This window comes from Podarcis raffonei, chromosome 4 (genome assembly GCF_027172205.1).
Source record: "Podarcis raffonei isolate rPodRaf1 chromosome 4, rPodRaf1.pri, whole genome shotgun sequence".
Lineage (NCBI taxonomy): Eukaryota > Metazoa > Chordata > Lepidosauria > Squamata > Lacertidae > Podarcis > Podarcis raffonei.
The window spans coordinates 4,487,087-4,505,482 of record NC_070605.1 but is presented as its reverse complement, the minus strand read 5'-3'; the positions used below and the strand labels follow the sequence as shown (position 1 = coordinate 4,505,482).

Here is an 18,396-nt window from a genome sequence, read left to right as displayed (position 1 = left end):
GACGTCTTGCTGGCATCCTTCTGCCACCTGCAAGAGAAAAAAGGTAAGCTGGACGCCAGGAGTGCCTGCTTCTCTCACAGGTGAAACAGGGCATCTCTAACTACAGATGGGCCTTTGAGAAAACCTTACCTGCTGAGAGCATTTGGACATTTTTGCCCATTTCATATGTTTGTTGTGCAGAAATACATCTCCCCTCTTCTGGACCCTTGTTCCCAACTGTCTCCCCCCAAAACAAGATGAAAAGAACCCTCAGATGAGTTGGAAAACCAAGAGAATGAGACCAGTGGAGAAAACCCACCTTCCTCCTTACCCAGTGGCCTCTCTCTGGTGTCCAACGGAGGCCTCTCTGCCTCACAGGAATCCAGGTCCATTTCTGCAAAGAGATCCTTTCCCTGAGAAAGAAACAAGGATTCAAAACAGAGAATGGGGAGAAATACTAGAAAGAGAATGACAAAGACTTGATGGGTACGAGATCTCATTCCATGGACGCCTTCCCAGAAAAAGGATGGGCCATCAGCAGACCATTATGGGATGTTCTCTGTCCTGTTGGGAGCCCCTTGGGAGTATCCAGAGGAAAGTCTCTCTCACCTGCTTTCTCTCCTCTGCCTGACTCAGGAGGAAACCTTCAGCCAGGGCCACCACCTGGGAACTGGTCTCCGCTCCGCATTCCCTCACCCAGCTCTCCATCTCCAGGGGAAGGACAGCCAGGAACTGCTCCAAGATCACCAGGTCCAGCATCTCAGCTTTTGTGTGCCTTTCTGGCTTCAGCCACTGATGGTCAAGGTGGTAGAGTCGGCTGCAAACCTCTCGGGGTCCTTTGGCCTCCTGGCAGCAGAACTGCCTCACCTGCTGGCTCTGCACCTCTGAGCAGAGGGTGTCCGCCTCACCTAGGATCTTCTGCACAGAGTTTTCCCAGAACCCCCCACTGCTCCCAGTTTGGTTGGCATGGCCTCTTCCTGCTTTAGGGCCAGCTGAGTCTCGCACATCCATCTGTGTTCTCAGGAAGCCTCTGAGAGATCGGAAGGAACCTTTTGGTCTTCTGCCAAGTTCTGTCCGTCTAAATGAGAAGCTCTAGCAAATCCTACAAAGCAAATACATTGTTCTGTTACAGAATTTGTAGGACAGGGGGAAAAATGGTTCCCTGAGCAAGCATGGATGAGTCTTGCTGGGAACCAGGGCTGAAGTGCACCGCATCCCAGACAATGCGCTATCTTTTTGAAAGGAAAGAGGAGGAGGAAGAGGAGAAGAAATAAGTCTCTAGCCTTCAAGCAATGCAGAATGTGGAGGCAACTGAAGGGATTTCTGTCAGATTAATCAACCTGGTTTCTGCTGCCTTCCAGTCAATGCCTGAAGTCAGAACCGAATGACAAGGGAGTCATTTGTATCTTGTGAAAAATGGATGCTTCTCTCTAGTGGGGGTCCTGACCTGGGGGTCCTCAGGAGTTGCTCCCCAGCCCCACCCCCACCCCACCTCCACTCCCTGCTTCTGTCTCCTTTTCTGCAATCTCTGCCGCTGTCCAGACAGATTTGTGGGGTGAGGTCTCTTTTTCTTTGCCCTGAGGGCCAGGAATGTATCTGGCCAACCCCCAGAGGGCCAAATGGGCGGGGCCAAAGACATTCCCCTTGATTTTTTGTTGTTCTATTATATAGCTTAACACAAATTGGTTTGCAATGTTAACACCCAGACTATGGCCTGGTATCTCTCTCTTTATTCCTGGCCTCTCTTTCCTACTTTTCCTTCCTTCCTCCCCGTTGTTCTTTATTTGGGGGGGGGGCTAGTGTTCACCTCCTCCTCCAGCTTTGCAAAACCATTTGCACGTTTCCTCTGTTGTGCAATGACGCTGAGTGATGTCACACAGAGTTAAAGTCCCAGGGACTTCTTTGTTTTAAAAAGGGAGATTTCGTGGCAGTCAGGGATCCTCTGATCTCCAGGAAGGAGAGCGTGGCAGACCTGGCCCCTCCCTGGCTGGCCCCTCTCCTCCCTGACTTGGGGCTAGTGTTCACCTCCTCCTCCAGCTTTGCAAAACCATTTGCACGTTTCCTCTGTTGTGCAATGAGGCTGAGTTATGTCACACAGAGTTAAAGAACTAGGGACTCCTTTGTTTAAAGAAGGGAGATTTTTTCTGAACGGGGGGGGGGTGGAGGGTCAAATGAGTTTGGGATCCTCTGATCTGCAGGAAGGAGAGCGTGGCAGACCTGGCCCCTCCCTGGCAGGACCCTCTCCTCCCTGACTTGGGGTCCCCCCCTGCAGGAGCAGATCAGGCCCCCCAGGCACCCTCTCCTGCCCCAGCCCTGGGACCCCCACCGTCTCTCCACTGCACCCTCTGGGGGGAGAGAGAGGAGACTCATCCATAGCTGGCAACCTTCCCTTTCTTTGCGGGAAATTCCCTTATTCCAGCGCCGTTTCCCGCTGCTTCCTGCTGCTATCCCGGATTGGTAGATAGGTGAGGCTGCTGATCCCTTATTTTCAAGGCTGCTGATCCCTTATTTTCAAATCTGAAAGTTGACAGCTATGGACTCACCAGATCCCAGGAGGGGGCTGCGATTCGGCCCTTGCAGGAGAGACACCAAAGCAACACCCCCTTCCTTGCAGCCCCCTCTTGCTTCCTGTCCTCTCTAGGAAGGCAGCTCGGTTCCCTTTAACCCTTGCAAAGCCGAGTCCTCCCTCGCTCAGCCCTCTCTCAGATTCTTATTATTTTTTATGCATTTAGGGGGGCAACTGCTCCCCCGGCTACGCCAATGCCCAGATATCCTTTTGGGGGTGAGGCTCTTGGCTGGACTCTGAGCATCTCCCTCCCTTGGCCAGAAACCAGAGGAAGAGCTTGCAAGGAAAAGGGCTTTGCAGGAGGCAAGGAAGCTCCTCCTAGAATTCAGGAGTGGAGAGATAGGAGGGGATCCCAGGGTCATCTAGTCCAACCCGAAGCAAGAGGGGGCCGGGTCTAGTTCCCTGAACAGGCAGCCCTCTTTAGGGAAGGTTTTAATGTTTAATAGGTTATTGTAATTTAGTGTTTGATTGGAAGCCGCCCAGAGTGGCTGGGGAAACCCAGCCAGATGGGCGGGATATAAATAAATAATAATAATAATAATAATAATAATAATAATTATTATTATTATTATTATTATTATTATTATTATTATTATTACAACCCCCAGTAATGCAGGAATCTCAGCTAAAGCATCCATGGCAGATGGCCGTCCGATCTGTGCCCAACTGCTCTTAGATGTCCCTCAAGGCAGCAGGTCCTGAGTTCTAGCCCTTCAGAAACAATCGCACTAGCTGCCAAGGAGGAACCCAGCGAAGTTCAAAATAAATAAATCCTATTCTCATCATAAATGAGTAATACCTTCTTATGCATGCTTTTTATACTAATATACAAAAGTATGCCATTTCCCTTTCCAGAAATGGATGTTACAGATAGGTAGCCGTGTTGGTCTGCCATAGTCAAAACAAAAAAAATTTTTTTCCTTCCAGTAGCACCTTAAAGACCAACTAAGTTAGTTCTTGGTATGAGCTTTCGTGTGCATGCACACTTCTTCAGATACACTGAAACAGAAGTTGCCAGATCCTTCTATATAGTGAGAAGGTGGGGAGGGGTATTACTCAGAAGGGTGGTGGGAATGGGTGGTTGGCAGATAGCTGTGATGAGCCTGCAAGACAGGCCCAAAAAAGAAAATAACAGAACACCTCTAGTCATCACATACAGCTCCCAAGTTAAAACAGTACAACGCATCATCAGAGATCTACAACCTCTCCTGGACAATGACAGTTCTCTTTCTCAAGCTCTGGGAGGAAGACCTTTCATTGCCTACAGACAGCCACCCAATCTTAAACAACTCCTAACCCACAATAATACTACAACCAGACGTAACACGGACACTGGCACCAGAGCCTGCAATAAACCCAGATGCCAACTTTGCTGCCACATACACCCGGACAACACCATTACCGGCCCCAACAACATCACACATACCATCTCGGGACTATTTAATTGCTCATCGTCTAACATTGTATATGCCATCAAATGCCAACAGTGTCCCTCAGCTCTCTATATTGGACAAACAGGCCAAACCTTACGCCAAAGAATAAACGGACATAAATCGGACATCAAGAATCACAAGACAGAGAAACCAGTAGAAGAACACTTCAATCTCCCAGGACATTCTATACAAGATCTCAAAGTAGCTGTTTTACTACAAAGGAATTTCAGAAATAGACTGGAAAGAGAAGCTGCTGAATTGCAACTCATTACCAAACTTAAAACCATGGAGAGACCTGGTCTGAACAAAGACATTGGATTCTTATCTCATTATACATGACAAAGCCATTTTTCACCTTCTCACCCCTTGCTTTTTCCTGTAAGACCTATTGCAGTCGTTAAGAGTCATCAACAGGCTCATCACAGCTATCTGCCAACCACCCATTCCCACCACCCTTCTGAGTAATACCCCTCCCCACCTTCTCACTATATAGAAGGATCTGGCAACTTCTGTTTCAGTGTATCTGAAGAAGTGTGCATGCACACGAAAGCTCATACCAAGAACTAACTTAGTTGGTCTTTAAGGTGCTACTGGAAGGAAAAAAATTTTTTTTTTGTTCAGAAATGGATGGTTGTTGTTATTATGTTTAGGGAAGCTTTTAATATTTGTTGGACTATTGTATTTTAATATTTTGTTGGAAGCCGCCCAGAGTGGCTGGGGAAACCCAACCAGATGGGCAGAGTATAAATGTTTTATTATTATTATTATTATTTATTAAATTGAGTTTTCTCCTTTCAAAAGAGGGACGTGGAATCTCCACGGTTGCTAATAGCATAACGTTGAAAGACTAGGGAAATATGGGGAGCCCTAGAGCATCTGCTTGGCATGCAGAATGTCCCAGGGTCAACCCCTGACATCTCCTGCAAGGGCCGGACAAAATCCCTGCCTGAAACTCTGGGGAGCTGCTGCCAGTCAGTGTAGGCCAGGGGTCCTCAAACTATGTTCCCTGGGCCAAATCCAGCCCGCCAGGGTCGTGAATCTGGCCTGCACGGCCATATCAGAACCCGCCAAGTGTCTGAGGCTGAAAGCATCTTGCTGCCCCCTCATTCAGTCCCTGCGTTGCGCTGATGTAAACGCCACTGGCGTGGTGGCAGCTCTACCTATGACAGGCCAGGGGGTTTCGCTCGGGGACAGGGCAGTGTTGTCTTTTGGCTTGAAGAGCGAAGTTCAGGTTGACGGAGGAAGGCAGACTTGGGTCGATTCGGTTTCATTACGTAGACGTTTACTTTAAAGGTGGGAGAAGGAAGTACAGTCCTATTTCTGTGAGTGGCACAGGGGTCTTTCCACTCATGTGGTTTACATGCTCTGGAAGATGGGATCTATTTTGTTACTTTAATTTTAAAAGGATGGAGTGGAACTGGATATTGACCATCTTGTTAGCCTGGGGCAGGGGGCAGCAACCTTTTTCTTTTTCTTTTTTTAAATAATATTTATTAACAGTTTAAAGACTATAAAAGAAAGAAAAAGAATTCAACAAAACAATGCAATACAATACAAAAACAAAAACACTACATTACACTAACACTAAAACATTGAATTAACAACACAAAACAAACACAATTTAAAACACATCCAATAATTTCAGTATCTTATCTTTCATTCACTTGTTTCCACGACCTCCTCGCACCTCCCTTTTTGTATTCCACTTCAATTAACTGTTTCAGCAATTCCTTTCCATCTTCCTCTGTTTTCTGTCCTGTAATTTATCTTAAGTTATTCTAACCTTATTTTTTCCCTGTAATACATTAAAAATCTATTTGTACTTAATTCCTTATAACATTTCTGTATTTCTGTAAATAGTCTTTAAACTTTTTCCAGTCTTCTTCCACCGACTCTTCTCCCTGGTCTCGGATTCTGCCAGTCATTTCCGCCAGTTCCATATAGTCCATCAACTTCATCTGCAATTCTTCCCGGGTGGGTAAATCTTGTGTCTTCCAATACTTCGCGATGAGTATTCTTGCTGCTGTTGTTGCATACATAAAAAAAGTTCTGTCCTTCTTTGGCACCAATTGGCCGACCATGCCCAGGAGAAAGGCCTCTGGTTTCTTCAGAAAGGTATATTTAAATACCTTTTTCATTTCATTATAAATCATCTCCCAGAATGTCTTAATCCTTGGGCATGTCCACCAAAGGTGAAATAATGTACCTTCAGTCTCATTACATTTCCAACATTTATTGTCAGGTAGATTATAAATTTTTGCAAGCTTGACTGGTGTCATGTACCACCTGTAAATCATTTTCATTAAATTCTCTCTTAGGGCATTACATGCCGTAAATTTCATACCTGTGGTCCATAGCTGTTCCCAGTCAGCCATCATAATGTTATGTCCAACGTCTTGTGCCCATTTAATCATAGCAGATTTCACCGTTTCATCCTGAGTGTTCCATTTCAACAGCAAGTTATACATTCTTGACAAATTCTTAATTTTGGGATCTAACAATTCTGTTTCCAATTTTGATTTTTCCACCTGGAAACCAACTTTTTTGTCCAGGTTATATGCCTCCATTATTTGATAATAATGGAGCCAATCTCGCACTCTGTTTTTCAATTTTTCAAAGCTCTGCAGTTTTATTCTGTCTCCATCTTGTTCTAGAATTTCCCAATATTTCGGCCATTTGGCCTCCATATTGAGTTTTTTCTGTGCCTTCGCTTTCATTGGTGACAACCATCTTGGGGTTTTCTTTTCTAACAAATCCTTATATCTTATCCAAACATTAAACAGTGCTTTTCTAACAATATGGTTTTTAAACGCTTTATGTGCTTTTACCTTATCATACCACAAATATGCATGCCAGCCAAATACATTGTTGAAACCTTCTAAATCCAGCACATCAGTGTTTTCAAGAAGTAGCCATTCTCTCAGCCAGCAAAAAGCAGCTGATTCATAGTAAAGTTTAAGATCTGGCAGGGCAAATCCACCTCTTTCTTTAGCATCAGTTAATATCTTAAATTTTATTCGAGGCTTCTTGCCCTGCCAGACAAATCTGGAAATATCTCTCTGCCACTTCTTGAAACAATCCATCTTGTCCAAAATTTGCAATGTTTGGAGACTTCCGGTTAGCAACTATCCGTGAGTAGGATCGAACTCTAAAATATAATTGGACACTAAAATTAAAGAAATTGGGTACCGAGACGGACAAGCATCAAAAAGGAAGTCTGCTTTCCGTTCTGTAGTAAGATCAAAGCGAAAGACATTTAAGCTGTAACTGTTTGAAAGGAGAGTTGTGGGAACTAAGAAATCCAACACCAAGCAAAGAACTCCCTCCCCGAAGGCAGGAGGGGGGGGGAAGATTTTAAAGTGTTTTCCTGCCAGTTCAAAAGAAATTGAGCTATTTACCGCTGCTCTTATACCTGGGGATCGGACTGCCGGAGAAAAGGAATCCGGCTAAGGACTGTTGCTATAAGAAGGTAAAAAAGTATCTGTAACTGACTTTGGCTACTCTCAACTTGAAACATTTTACTTTGTTGCACAGTAAAGCTACTTGCAGGACATTATTGATTTGAATCCTTCAGAAAGAGAAAAGAATAATTGAAAGGGACTAGAAGGACTTTTGCTTGTTTTCTGGAGAGTCAGGGATTAACTTGAAGGCAAAGAATTGACTTTACGCCCTCTAGAGGACTTATAAATTGTTTCAGCAACAAGTGGAGTTTAAAATTTGAGATCTTTTGTCTGACAGCTCAAGAGTGTGGGAATGACCTTGAGTAAAAGACTTTGTTATGGTAGATGGTAAAGAGAAAGAGGATTCACAAGAAACAACCTTGAGATCTGGCAGACAATACAAAGTTGATCTTTCCATGCAAAGAAGGGCTTCTGTATCAGGAGCCTCTGGGACTACAGTTGTTCCAAAGGCAAAAGTGAAAATAATGTCTGCAGAAGAATCATTTGCTAAGGTACTGGAGAAGATAAATGACTCTTTGGAGGAACTAAAAAAGCAAGGCGTAGAAACTAAAGTACAAGTTGCTGAAACAAATAAGAAAATTGAAGAAATCTCTGGGAAAATTGACTTAAATACAAAAAGTATAACTGACCTTGGGAGCAAAGTGAACTCAAATGCTGAAGCAATTGGGAAACTACTGGAAGATTCATCAACAACACGAAAGATAGCTGAGGAAGCTAAAGAAATTGCAACTGCTGCTGAGGAAAAGTTTCCACCAGTGTACAGGAAACTAGATGAGTATGAGCTGGCACTTTCTATGCAGGATATGCAACGTAAGGAGAGGAACTTAAGGATCAGACTTGTGCCGGAAAAGGAAGGAGACAACCTGGTGGACTATTTGACAAAAGAATTTTCTGACTTTTGGAAGCAGGAGTTGGACAAGGAAGAATTTAAGATAGAAAGTGCATTTAGACTGGGCACAAGGCAGAGGAAGAACAGACCCAGAGACTGCTTAATAACTCTAAGATCAAAGGAGGAGCGAGACAAAATACTGAACCTGCATTATCAAACAACCCTTCGAATTGAAGATTTTCATATTGAGATTTTTAAAGACATTCCCAAAAGTATTTTGGACGCAAGAGGATTCTACAAGGACTTGGTGACACTGCTGAAAAGGAACTACATACCATTCAGGTGGGAGTTTCCCCAAGGCCTGTCTTTTAAATACAAGGGGAAGAAAAGAAGAATAAAGACAGTGAGTGATAAAGACAAGTTCTTGGGAGAACACGAAGAAGACCTACAGAAAGAGACGTTTCCTGGACAAGGGCATCCTTCATTAGATACGGATACGGAACCACCGACAAACGAGGAACAAAAATTGGGAGCTGTAGGAGGAAAGAGTAAATAATCCCCATCATGGCTCTGCAACTTTTAACCTGGAATTGTAACGGTTTGAATATTCCCAGAAAAAGGAAAAATATATTCCATGCTTTAAAGAAAGACCAATTGGACTTGATTTGTTTACAAGAGACCCATGTGACAAGAGCACATAGAAAATTATTAATAAATAAAAGATTGGGACAAGAATTTATATCTTCAGACAGAGTAAAAAAGAGAGGAGTGGTGATCTATGCAAAGGAAAAGCTGCAACTGAAACAAATCTTTAAAGACGACCAAGGAAGATATTTGGCAATTGAAATTCAATCTCAAGGAGAAAAGTACCTGATAGTGGGAATCTATGCACCAAATGAAGGGAAAGCTGAATTTTTTAAGAAGTTGCATGAGACTTTGATGGACTATATGGACTATAATTTAATCATGATGGGAGACATGAATGGAGTAGTTTCAACAAATATGGACAAAGCACAAAGACAGGTAGTGACAAAAGATGGAAGACTACCAAAGACTTTTTTTGAAATGACTGACAATATGGACTTGATTGACATTTGGAGAACAAAATACCCATTAGAAAGAGAGGGAACCTTCTTTTCTGAAGCCAAAATGACATGGACAAGGATTGACCAAATTTGGGTGACTAGCAGTATGGCGCCGAATATAAAGAAAGTGGAAATCTGCCCAAAAACTTTCTCCGACCATAATGCAGTAAAGATGGTGATGAGGCAAACAACAACTGGCTCCTTCAGATGGAGAATGAATGACACCTTATTTAGAGATGAGGAGATTTGCAAGAAGGCCCAAAAAACTTTGAAAGACTATTTTGAAATTAACTTAAGGACTAAAGTAGAAAAAAGAATAATATGGGACGCAAGTAAAGCCGTGATGAGAGGGTTTTTGATACAACAAAATACATTAAAGAAAAGAAAGCAAAATGAGAGGAAGGAAAAAATCTTGGAAAAGATAAAAGAAGGGGAAAAGAAATTAAGATTGAAGCCAAAATCGCAAGAGATTCTAAGAGAAATTAAATTTTATCAAACACAATATATGGAACTGACGAATCAAGAATTAGAATGGAAAATCAAGCAAATGAGACAAAAGACCTTTGAATCTGCTGATAAATGTGGTAAGTTATTGGCCTGGCAAATAAAGAAGAGACAAAAACTTAACACGGTAACAAATATAGAAGTGGAAGGAAAGAACATAAGTAATCCAGCGGAAATCAGGAATTGCTTTCAGAACTACTTTAGACAACTCTAAACACAAGGGCCGCAGAAAGAAATGGATATACAACAATTCCTCGAGAAAAATGGGCTGAAAAAGGTTTCGCAGGAAAGTAAGACAATTTTGAACCAGGAGATATCAGCACAAGAAATAGAAGATGCCATTCAAGGCATGACGCTGGGCAAATCCCCTGGACCGGATGGACTGACTTCCAAATACTACAAAGTTTTGAAGGAAGGGTTGATACAACCTCTGAAGGAAGTCTGTAATGAGATTATGGAGGGGAGAAGGGCACCCGATACGTGGAGAGAGGCCTACATCACACTTATACCAAAGACAGAGACTGAAAAGACTCAACTTAAAAACTACCGACCCATCTCGTTATTAAATGTGGATTACAAAATCTTTGCTGATATTTTAGCAAAGAGATTGAAAAGAGTCTTGATGGAGGAGATTCACGGGGACCAAGCGGGCTTTCTCCCGAAAAGGCATTTGTCGGATAACGTAAGGAATATAATTGACATTTTGGAAAAGTTGGAAGTGAATATAAACACTAAGGCTGTTTTGATATTTGTGGATGCCGAGAAAGCCTTTGACAACATTTCTTGGAGTTTTATGTTGAAGAACCTCCGGGGGATGGGGGTAGGCCAAGGGTTTGAGAATGGTATAGGTGCAATATACTCTGAACAGAAAGCAAAATTAATTGTAAATAATGTGGTTACAGAAGAGTTCAAGATTGAAAAAGGGACACGTCAGGGGTGCCCTATCTCCCCATTACTTTTTATATCGGTCCTGGAGGTCTTGCTTAATATGATTAGGAGGGACCAGTTGGTTAAAGGGATTCAGGTCGGAGCTAAACAATATAAATTGAGAGCATTTGCAGATGACCTAGTACTTACATTGCAAGAGCCAGAAGCTAGTACGAAAAGAGTTTTGGAAATAATCCAAGAGTTCGGTCAATTGGCAGGTTTTAAATTGAATAAGTTAAAGACAAAGGTATTGGAGAAAAATTTAACACAGTTGGAAAAAGAAAGGTTTCAGAATGAGACAGGGTTGACTGTGGTTAAAAAAGTGAAATATTTGGGTATTAACATGACAGCTAAGAATGTGAATCTATTTAAAGACAATTATGAAAAAACTTGGACAGAAGTGAAAAAAGATTTGGAAATTTGGTCTAACTTAAAGCTTTCCTTGTTAGGCCGAATTGCAGTCATAAAAATGAATGTGTTGCCAAGAATGCTGTTTTTGTTTCAAGCATTGCAAATAATGGATAAAATGGACTGTTTCAAGAAGTGGCAAAAAGATATATCTAAATTTGTCTGGCAGGGCAAGAAGCCCAGAATTAAATTTAAGATATTAACGGATTCAAAGGAAAGAGGGGGGTTTGCCCTGCCTGACTTTAAACTGTACTATGAGGCGGCAGCTTTCTGCTGGCTGAAAGAATGGCTGCTTCTTGAAAATACAGACATTTTGGACTTGGAAGGTTACAATAATATCTTCGGATGGCACGCATATTTGTGGTATGACAAGGTTAAAGCACATAAAAGTTTCAAAAACCATATTGTCAGAAAAGCACTATTAAATGTCTGGATCAGATATAAAGATTTGCTGGAAAATAAAACTCCAAGGTGGTTGTCGCCAATGGAAGCTAAGGCAGTTAAAAAGTTAAATATGGAGTCGAAGTGGCCAAGATACTGGGAAATTTTGGAAAAGGAGGGGGACAAACTGAGATTGCAGAGTTTTGAGAAATTAAAAGGGAAGGTGAGAGATTGGTTGCATTATCACCAAATAAACGAAGCGTTTAAATCGGACAGTAAAATTGGCTTCCAGGTGGAAAAATCAAAATTGGAGACAGAACTGTTAGAACCCAGTACTAAGAATTTGTCTAAAATGTATAATTTACTGCTGAAATGGAATACACAAGATGAAACGGTTAAATCAGCTATGATTAAATGGGCTCAGGACATTGGTCATAATATTTTGTTTGCTGACTGGGAAAAGTTGTGGACCACCGGGATGAAATTTACGGCATGTAATGCCTTAAGAGAAAACATTATGAAAATGATATATAGGTGGTACATAACCCCAGTCAAGCTTGCAAAGATTTACCATTTGCCTGATAATAAATGTTGGAAATGTAAGGAAAGGGAAGGTACATTTTTTCACCTTTGGTGGACGTGCCCGAAGATTAAGGCATTCTGGGAATTGATCTATAATGAACTTAAAAAGGTATTTAGATATACTTTCCCTAAGAAACCAGAGGCCTTTCTCTTGGGTATTGTCGGCCAAGGGGTGTTAAAGACGGATAGAACTTTCTTTATGTATGCCACAACAGCAGCTAGAATACTTATTGCGAAGTACTGGAAGACGCAAGATCTACCCACACTGGAAGAATGGCAGATGAAGGTGATGGACTACATGGGCTTGGCGGAAATGACGAGCAGAATCCGAAACCAGGGAAGAGAAGCAGCGCAAGAAGAATGGAAAAAGTTCAAGGACTATTTAAAGAAATACCATAAAATTAATGAAAGTTAGAATGATGTTGGACTGGAAATTAAATGGTTACTATTAGCAAGGGTTAAGACAAGGAGAATAAGGAAGATTAGTCTAAAGGTAATTGAAAATAAGGGAAGATTTGCTGAGTAATTGATAAGAATCTGGAATACAGAAATGGGAGGCATGAGGAAGTCGGGGAAGAAGGGTATAAGAAATTAGGATATGAAATGGTAGATGTTTTTTGTTTTGTTTTTGTCTTTGTGTGTTTATGTGTTTGATGTATCGATGTTACATTTGTATGCTTATAAAAAAACTCTCTAATAAAAAATATTTTAAAAAAAAAACACAAAATTTGCAATGTTTGAAACAAAAACAACATCCTTGGCAATACAGTCATTTTTATCACAGCAATTCGGCCTAGCAATGATAACTTCAAATTTGACCATATTTCTAAGTCCTTTTTCACTTCAATCCAACATTTTTCATAATTATCCTTAAATAAGTTCACATTCTTGGCAGTCATGTTAACCCCTAAATATTTCACTTTCTTGACCAATGTTAATCCTGTCTCCTCCTGAAACTTTTCTCTCTCATTCACAGTTAAATTTTTCTCTAAGACCTTAGTTTTCATCTTGTTCAACTTAAAACCTGCTATCTGTCCAAATTCTTGAATCAGTTCCAATACCCTTTTAGTACTAGATTATGGCTCCTGTAAAGTCAATACTAAATCATCTGCAAATGCTTTCAGTTTGTACTGTTTAGCTCCCACTTGTATACCTTTAACCAATTGATCCCTTCTAATCATATTTAGCAGAACCTCCAGGACCGAAATAAAAAGCAATGGAGAGACTGGGCAACCTTGTCGTGTTCCTTTCTCAATCTTAAACTCTTCTGTCACTACATTGTTCACAATTAATTTTGCCTTTTGTTCTGAGTAAATTGCACCTATACCATTTTCAAAACCTTGACCTACCCCCATCCTCTGTAAATTCTTCTTCATAAAACTCCAAGAAATATTATCAAAGGCTTTCTCCGCGTCCACAAATATCAGAACTGCTTTAGTATTAATATTCACTTGTAATTTTTCTAGGATATTAATTATGTTCCTTGTATTATCAGACAAATGTCTGCCCGGGAGAAAGCCCGCTTGATCTTTATGAATTTCTTCTACTAACACTTTTTTAATCTTTTAGCCAAAATGTCTGCAAAAATTTTATAATCCACATTAAGCAGCGATATGGGGCGGTAATTCTTAAGCTGTGTCTTTTCAGTCTCTGTTTTCGGTATAAGTGTAACATAGGCTTCCTTCCACGACTCTGGTGCCCTTTTCCCTTCCAATATTTCGTTACAGACTTCCTTCAATGGTTGTATTAACCATTCTTTCAAAGTTCTGTAATATCTTGAAGTCAAACCATCCGGTCCTGGAGATTTACCTAATTGCATGTTCTGGATGGCCCCTTCCACTTCCTGATCCGTTATTTTATACTTCAACATTAACTTATTTTCCTGAGAGATTTTCTGTAGTCCATTTATTTTCAAAAATCGATCTATGTCCATTTCTTTCTGCTTCTCCTGTGTATAAAGTTGTTTAAAGTACCTCTGGAAGCACTTTCTAATCTCCACTGGGTTCTGTATATTCTTTCCTTCCACTTCCAAATTCGTAATAGTATTAAGTTTTTGTCTTTTTTCATTTGCCAAGCCAACCATTTTCCACACTTATTTGCCGATTCAAATGTCTTTTGCCTCATCTGTTTGATCTTCCATTCTATTTCCTGATTCATCAATTTCATATATTGTACTTGATATAACTTTATCTCTTTCAGGATCTCCTGTGACTTTGGTTTTACTCTCAGTTTCTTCTCTCCTTCCTTTATTTTGTCCAAGATTTTATCCGTTTTTTCATTTTGAATTCTCTTCTTGATTGCATTCTGTTGTATCAAGAATCCTCTCATAACCACTTTACTTGCGTCCCATATTACTCTTTTTTCCACTGTATTATTCATATTTATCTCAAAATAATCACTGAAAGTTTTTTGGGCCTTCTTGGTCACTTCTTCATTCCTAAACAAAGTATCATTCATCCTCCATCTAAAGGAACCAATTGGCGTCAATTTCATTTCCATCTTCACAGCATTATGATCAGAACAAGTTTTGGGACAAATCTCCACTTTGCTGGTCTTCGGAACCAGTCCTCTAGTTACCCAAATTTGGTCAATTATTGTCCATGTCATTTTAGCCTCAGAGAAGAAAGTTCCCTCTCTTCCCAGAGGATTCTTCATTCTCCAGATGTCAACTAAATCCATATTTTCAGTCATGTCAAAGAAAGTTTTTGGTAGTCTACCATCTTTGGTAACTACCTGTCTCTGTGCCTTGTCCATATTTGTAGACACCACTCCATTCATATCTCCCATCAAAATCATATTATAATCCATATAGTCCATCAGAGTCTCATGTAACTTCTTAAAGAATTCCGATTTTCCTTCATTTGGTGCATAGATACCTACTATCAAGAATTTCTCTCCTTGTAATTGAATTTCAATTGCAACAAATCTTCCTTGGTCATCTTTGAATATAAATTTTGGTGATAGGCTCTCCTTTGCATAAAGGACTACTCCTCTTTTTCTTACTTTAGCCGATGAGATAAATTCATGGCCCAATCTTTTATTACTCAATGTCTTCCTGTGTAGCCTTATCACATGTGCTTCTTGTAAACAAATCAAGTTCAATTGTTCTTTTTTCAATAAATGAAAGACTCTCCTCCTTTTTTCCGGGGAGTTCAGTCCATTTACATTCCAGCTCAGTTCTTGCAACACTATGATGTAATTACTCTGATTTTCCTCCAACTGCACCCAATGCTTGCTCTTCTTCTGTTAGTAGTGTTGGTGTCATGTTCACTGGGAGATCCAATCCAAAGGATAATGTTGCTATATCCACTATTCCTCTTTTTGGTGATCTTCTGTCCGATACTCTTTGCTCTAGTCCTCTATCTGGTGATCTTCTATCCGATGCTCTTGGCTCTTTTCCAAGTTCCTTCTGCAGATCTTCTTCGTAATTATACAAAAACTTTGCTTTATCTTCTACTGATCTTATTTTTATTTTCCTTCCTTTGAAACTGAAGAATAGACCTTGGGGAAACTCCCACCTAAAGATGATTTTATTCCTTCTCAGCAGGGCAACCAAATCTCTGTAGCTAGGCCTAAGATCCAAAAGATATTTCGGGACGTCTTTAAAAATTTCCACTCTTGACTGTTGTACTTCTAAGGTCTTCTGGTAGTGCCAACCCAAAATTCTGTCTCTCTCTTCTTTAGTTCGGAGGGTGATCAAACAGTCTCTTATTCTATTCTTTTCTTTTTTCCCTCCTCTGCCAAGTCTGAAGGCCCTCACAATTCTGAACTTCTTGATCCAAGTCCAAGTCCCAAAAATTAGCAAATTCCTGCGTGAGAAAGTCTATCAAACTTTCCTTCTCCAATTCAGGTAATGCTCTGATCCTCAAATTCGTCTGTTTTTCTTTTAGCTCAATAATAGAAAGCGTCAACTTGTGGTCATCAAGTTGCCTCTGTAGGGCTGGGACTCTCTCTTTCTCCAATTGTGTTACTTTACCTTCCACAGCAGCAACTTTTTCCCTAGCTTCCTCTGCTGTGTGCCGTATCGAAGTAGATTCCTGTATCAATTTCTGGATGGTTTCTGTGTTGGTATTCACCTTTTGTCCCAGATTATTTATACTTTCTGTATTTAAATCAATTTTAGTAGTTGTAGCATCCACTTTCGCATTTGTCGCGTCTGCTTTCTTGTTAAGCTGCTCCAATGAATCATTTATCTTACTTAATGCAACCGCTAGGGCCTCTTCTGTTAACATTCCTCTTGATTTGGAATGTGTTAGTGCAGCCGCAGAAGAAGAAGGGGGGCCTGATGTTGAGGCTCTCCTAGGTTGCTGCCAGGTCTTCCCAGACCTTGTTGTTTTTTCAGGGATTGACTGGTCTATTTTTTCTTTTCCATCTGCCATAACCCTTAAAAGATTCAAGGTCAGTCCCACAGTCCCACAGTTTCTATCTTGCAGCTGGAAATTCCCCTAATCCAGCTCTTGTAACAGTTTCAAAAGCTTCCTCTAGAGGGAAACAGTTTCTATTTGTATTAATCCGTAATGTCTCCTTTTAAAACACAGTTCAAGCAGTTCAATAAAGTTCAATAGAGTTAGTTTCAATTTTCAGTTACTTTTACTCCTTTTTAAGAGCAGACGGAGACGATGGAAACAATGTATCTCTCTTATTTAGCTAGCTGTCACCGAATGTTCTATTCGTTGTCAATGAACCTTCCAAAACACGTCGGTCTTACTAGCAGCCCGTTTCCAGGTTCGGAGCGGTGGTATTTTAACTTCCTTCACTCACTCCTGCAGGGATACACAATCCTAAGCTTCCCCCCTCTTCTCCTGCTTCCAAGGGTGGTTTAATATTTTTTACTGATGGAAATTTAGTCCTTTACACTAGGCTTTCCAAGACTTTAGCTTGCAGCCTCTTTGCTTCAGTCTATTTACAAAAGGGGAAGGCGGACTTCCTGTTTTGAACCTCCCCGTTTCGGTGCCAAATTAAGATGTTTAAAAATCCAATTCTTCACTCTACTCACAGGTAGTTGCTTTAAGATCAAATTGTCCACAGGAAAAAGTCAGCGCTCTCCAGCAACAGCTATGCGGCTTCACTCCGTGAAAGAAGCAGTCGATTCGAAGCACCGCGCCGCTCACCCCACGTCGCTCCGGATCCCCGAAACCAGGTTTCCCCGCGAGTAGGGGAGGCGCAAAAGGTGCCCGCCGAATCCCACGTTCACAGGCTTCACCCGCCTGTGATTTTTAGTGGGTCTCCGCCTTCGCCGTGGCGGCCAGACCCAGATTTACACGAGGCAAATTCCTCCCGATCAGAGGAATTCCGCCATTACCAGAGGCGTCAACCCAGAAGTCTCGGTCAGCAACCTTTTTCAGCCGTGGGCTGGTCCACTGTCCCTCAGACCATGTAGGGGGGCCAGACTATATGGGGGGGAATGAAGAAATTCCTATGCCCCACAAATAACCCAGAGACGCATTTTAGAAAAAAGGACACATTCTACTCATCTGAAAACACACTGATTCCCGAATTGTCCACAGGCCGGATTGAGAAGCTTGCCTACCCCTGGCCTGGGGAGCCACATTCTGGTTGAAGGAGGCCAGGACTGGCCCTCAAGGCTTGGGATGTCCCTCCTCCCCTGCAGTAGGACTTGAAATCCAGGAGAAAACTCTAGGAATAGCCTTGCCAGGTGCTCAGGGATGGACTCACCTGTCCCCATGTCCTTCTCTTTGCAGATGTGCTGCAGTTGCACATCCCTCCCCCAGGGGTGAGTATTGGAGAGAAACAGAGCAGGGACTCAGACCTGTCCTCCTTGCCCCCGACTCTGCACTCTCGGATGTGGAGAAGCCCTCCCTTTGTGAGGAATTGACAGACTGACTTTTGCCTTTCAGCTGCTGGAGGAAGACCAGCTGTACCTTCAGGAAGTGATTCAGAACTGCCAGGCAGCTCAACTCAGGGGGCTCCGAACCCTGAAGTGCTCCAAGCAGGAGACGGCCAAAGCCATCCTGATGAGTGATGGGGAAGTGGGGGAGGGAGGGGCTTTGGAGAAGGGGAAGTATCTGGGAATTTGGATGACGGCAAAGAATATAAATCTTTTTAATGACAATTATCAACCAGTCTGGAAGGAGATTAAAAGAGAATTAGAAATATGGGACAGATTAAAGCTATCAATGACGGGAAGAATGTCTGCGATCAAAATGAATCTACTACCGAAAATGTTGTTTTTGTTCCAGACAATTCCGATAATAAGAGGTTAAAGACAATTCAAAGAGTG

General features: G+C 41.6%; 1 protein-coding gene and 1 long non-coding RNA gene across 8 annotated transcripts in view; one reads left to right on the top strand and one right to left on the bottom strand.

Annotated features, from left to right (window-relative positions):
- Positions 1–18,396, bottom strand: part of LOC128412035 (zinc finger protein 420-like) — a 621,951-nt gene that overhangs the window by 468,494 nt on the left and 135,061 nt on the right. Inside the window, exon 1 of one of the 7 annotated variants that reach the window (XM_053384849.1) lies at positions 2,523–2,576. The exons of 5 other annotated variants lie outside the window; for them this stretch is intronic. Coding sequence is in view for 1 of the 2 variants with exons in the window: in XM_053384850.1 (XP_053240825.1) it covers positions 589–990 (402 nt within the window). In the remaining variant the exon portion in view is untranslated. Of the gene's footprint in view, positions 1–588; positions 1,885–2,522; positions 2,577–18,396 lie in introns of those variants that run through there. One more of the 7 variants, XM_053384850.1, reaches the window with a different exon arrangement.
- LOC128412195 (uncharacterized) overlaps positions 1–18,396 on the top strand; it is a 60,610-nt gene that overhangs the window by 32,269 nt on the left and 9,945 nt on the right. The window lies entirely within an intron of this gene.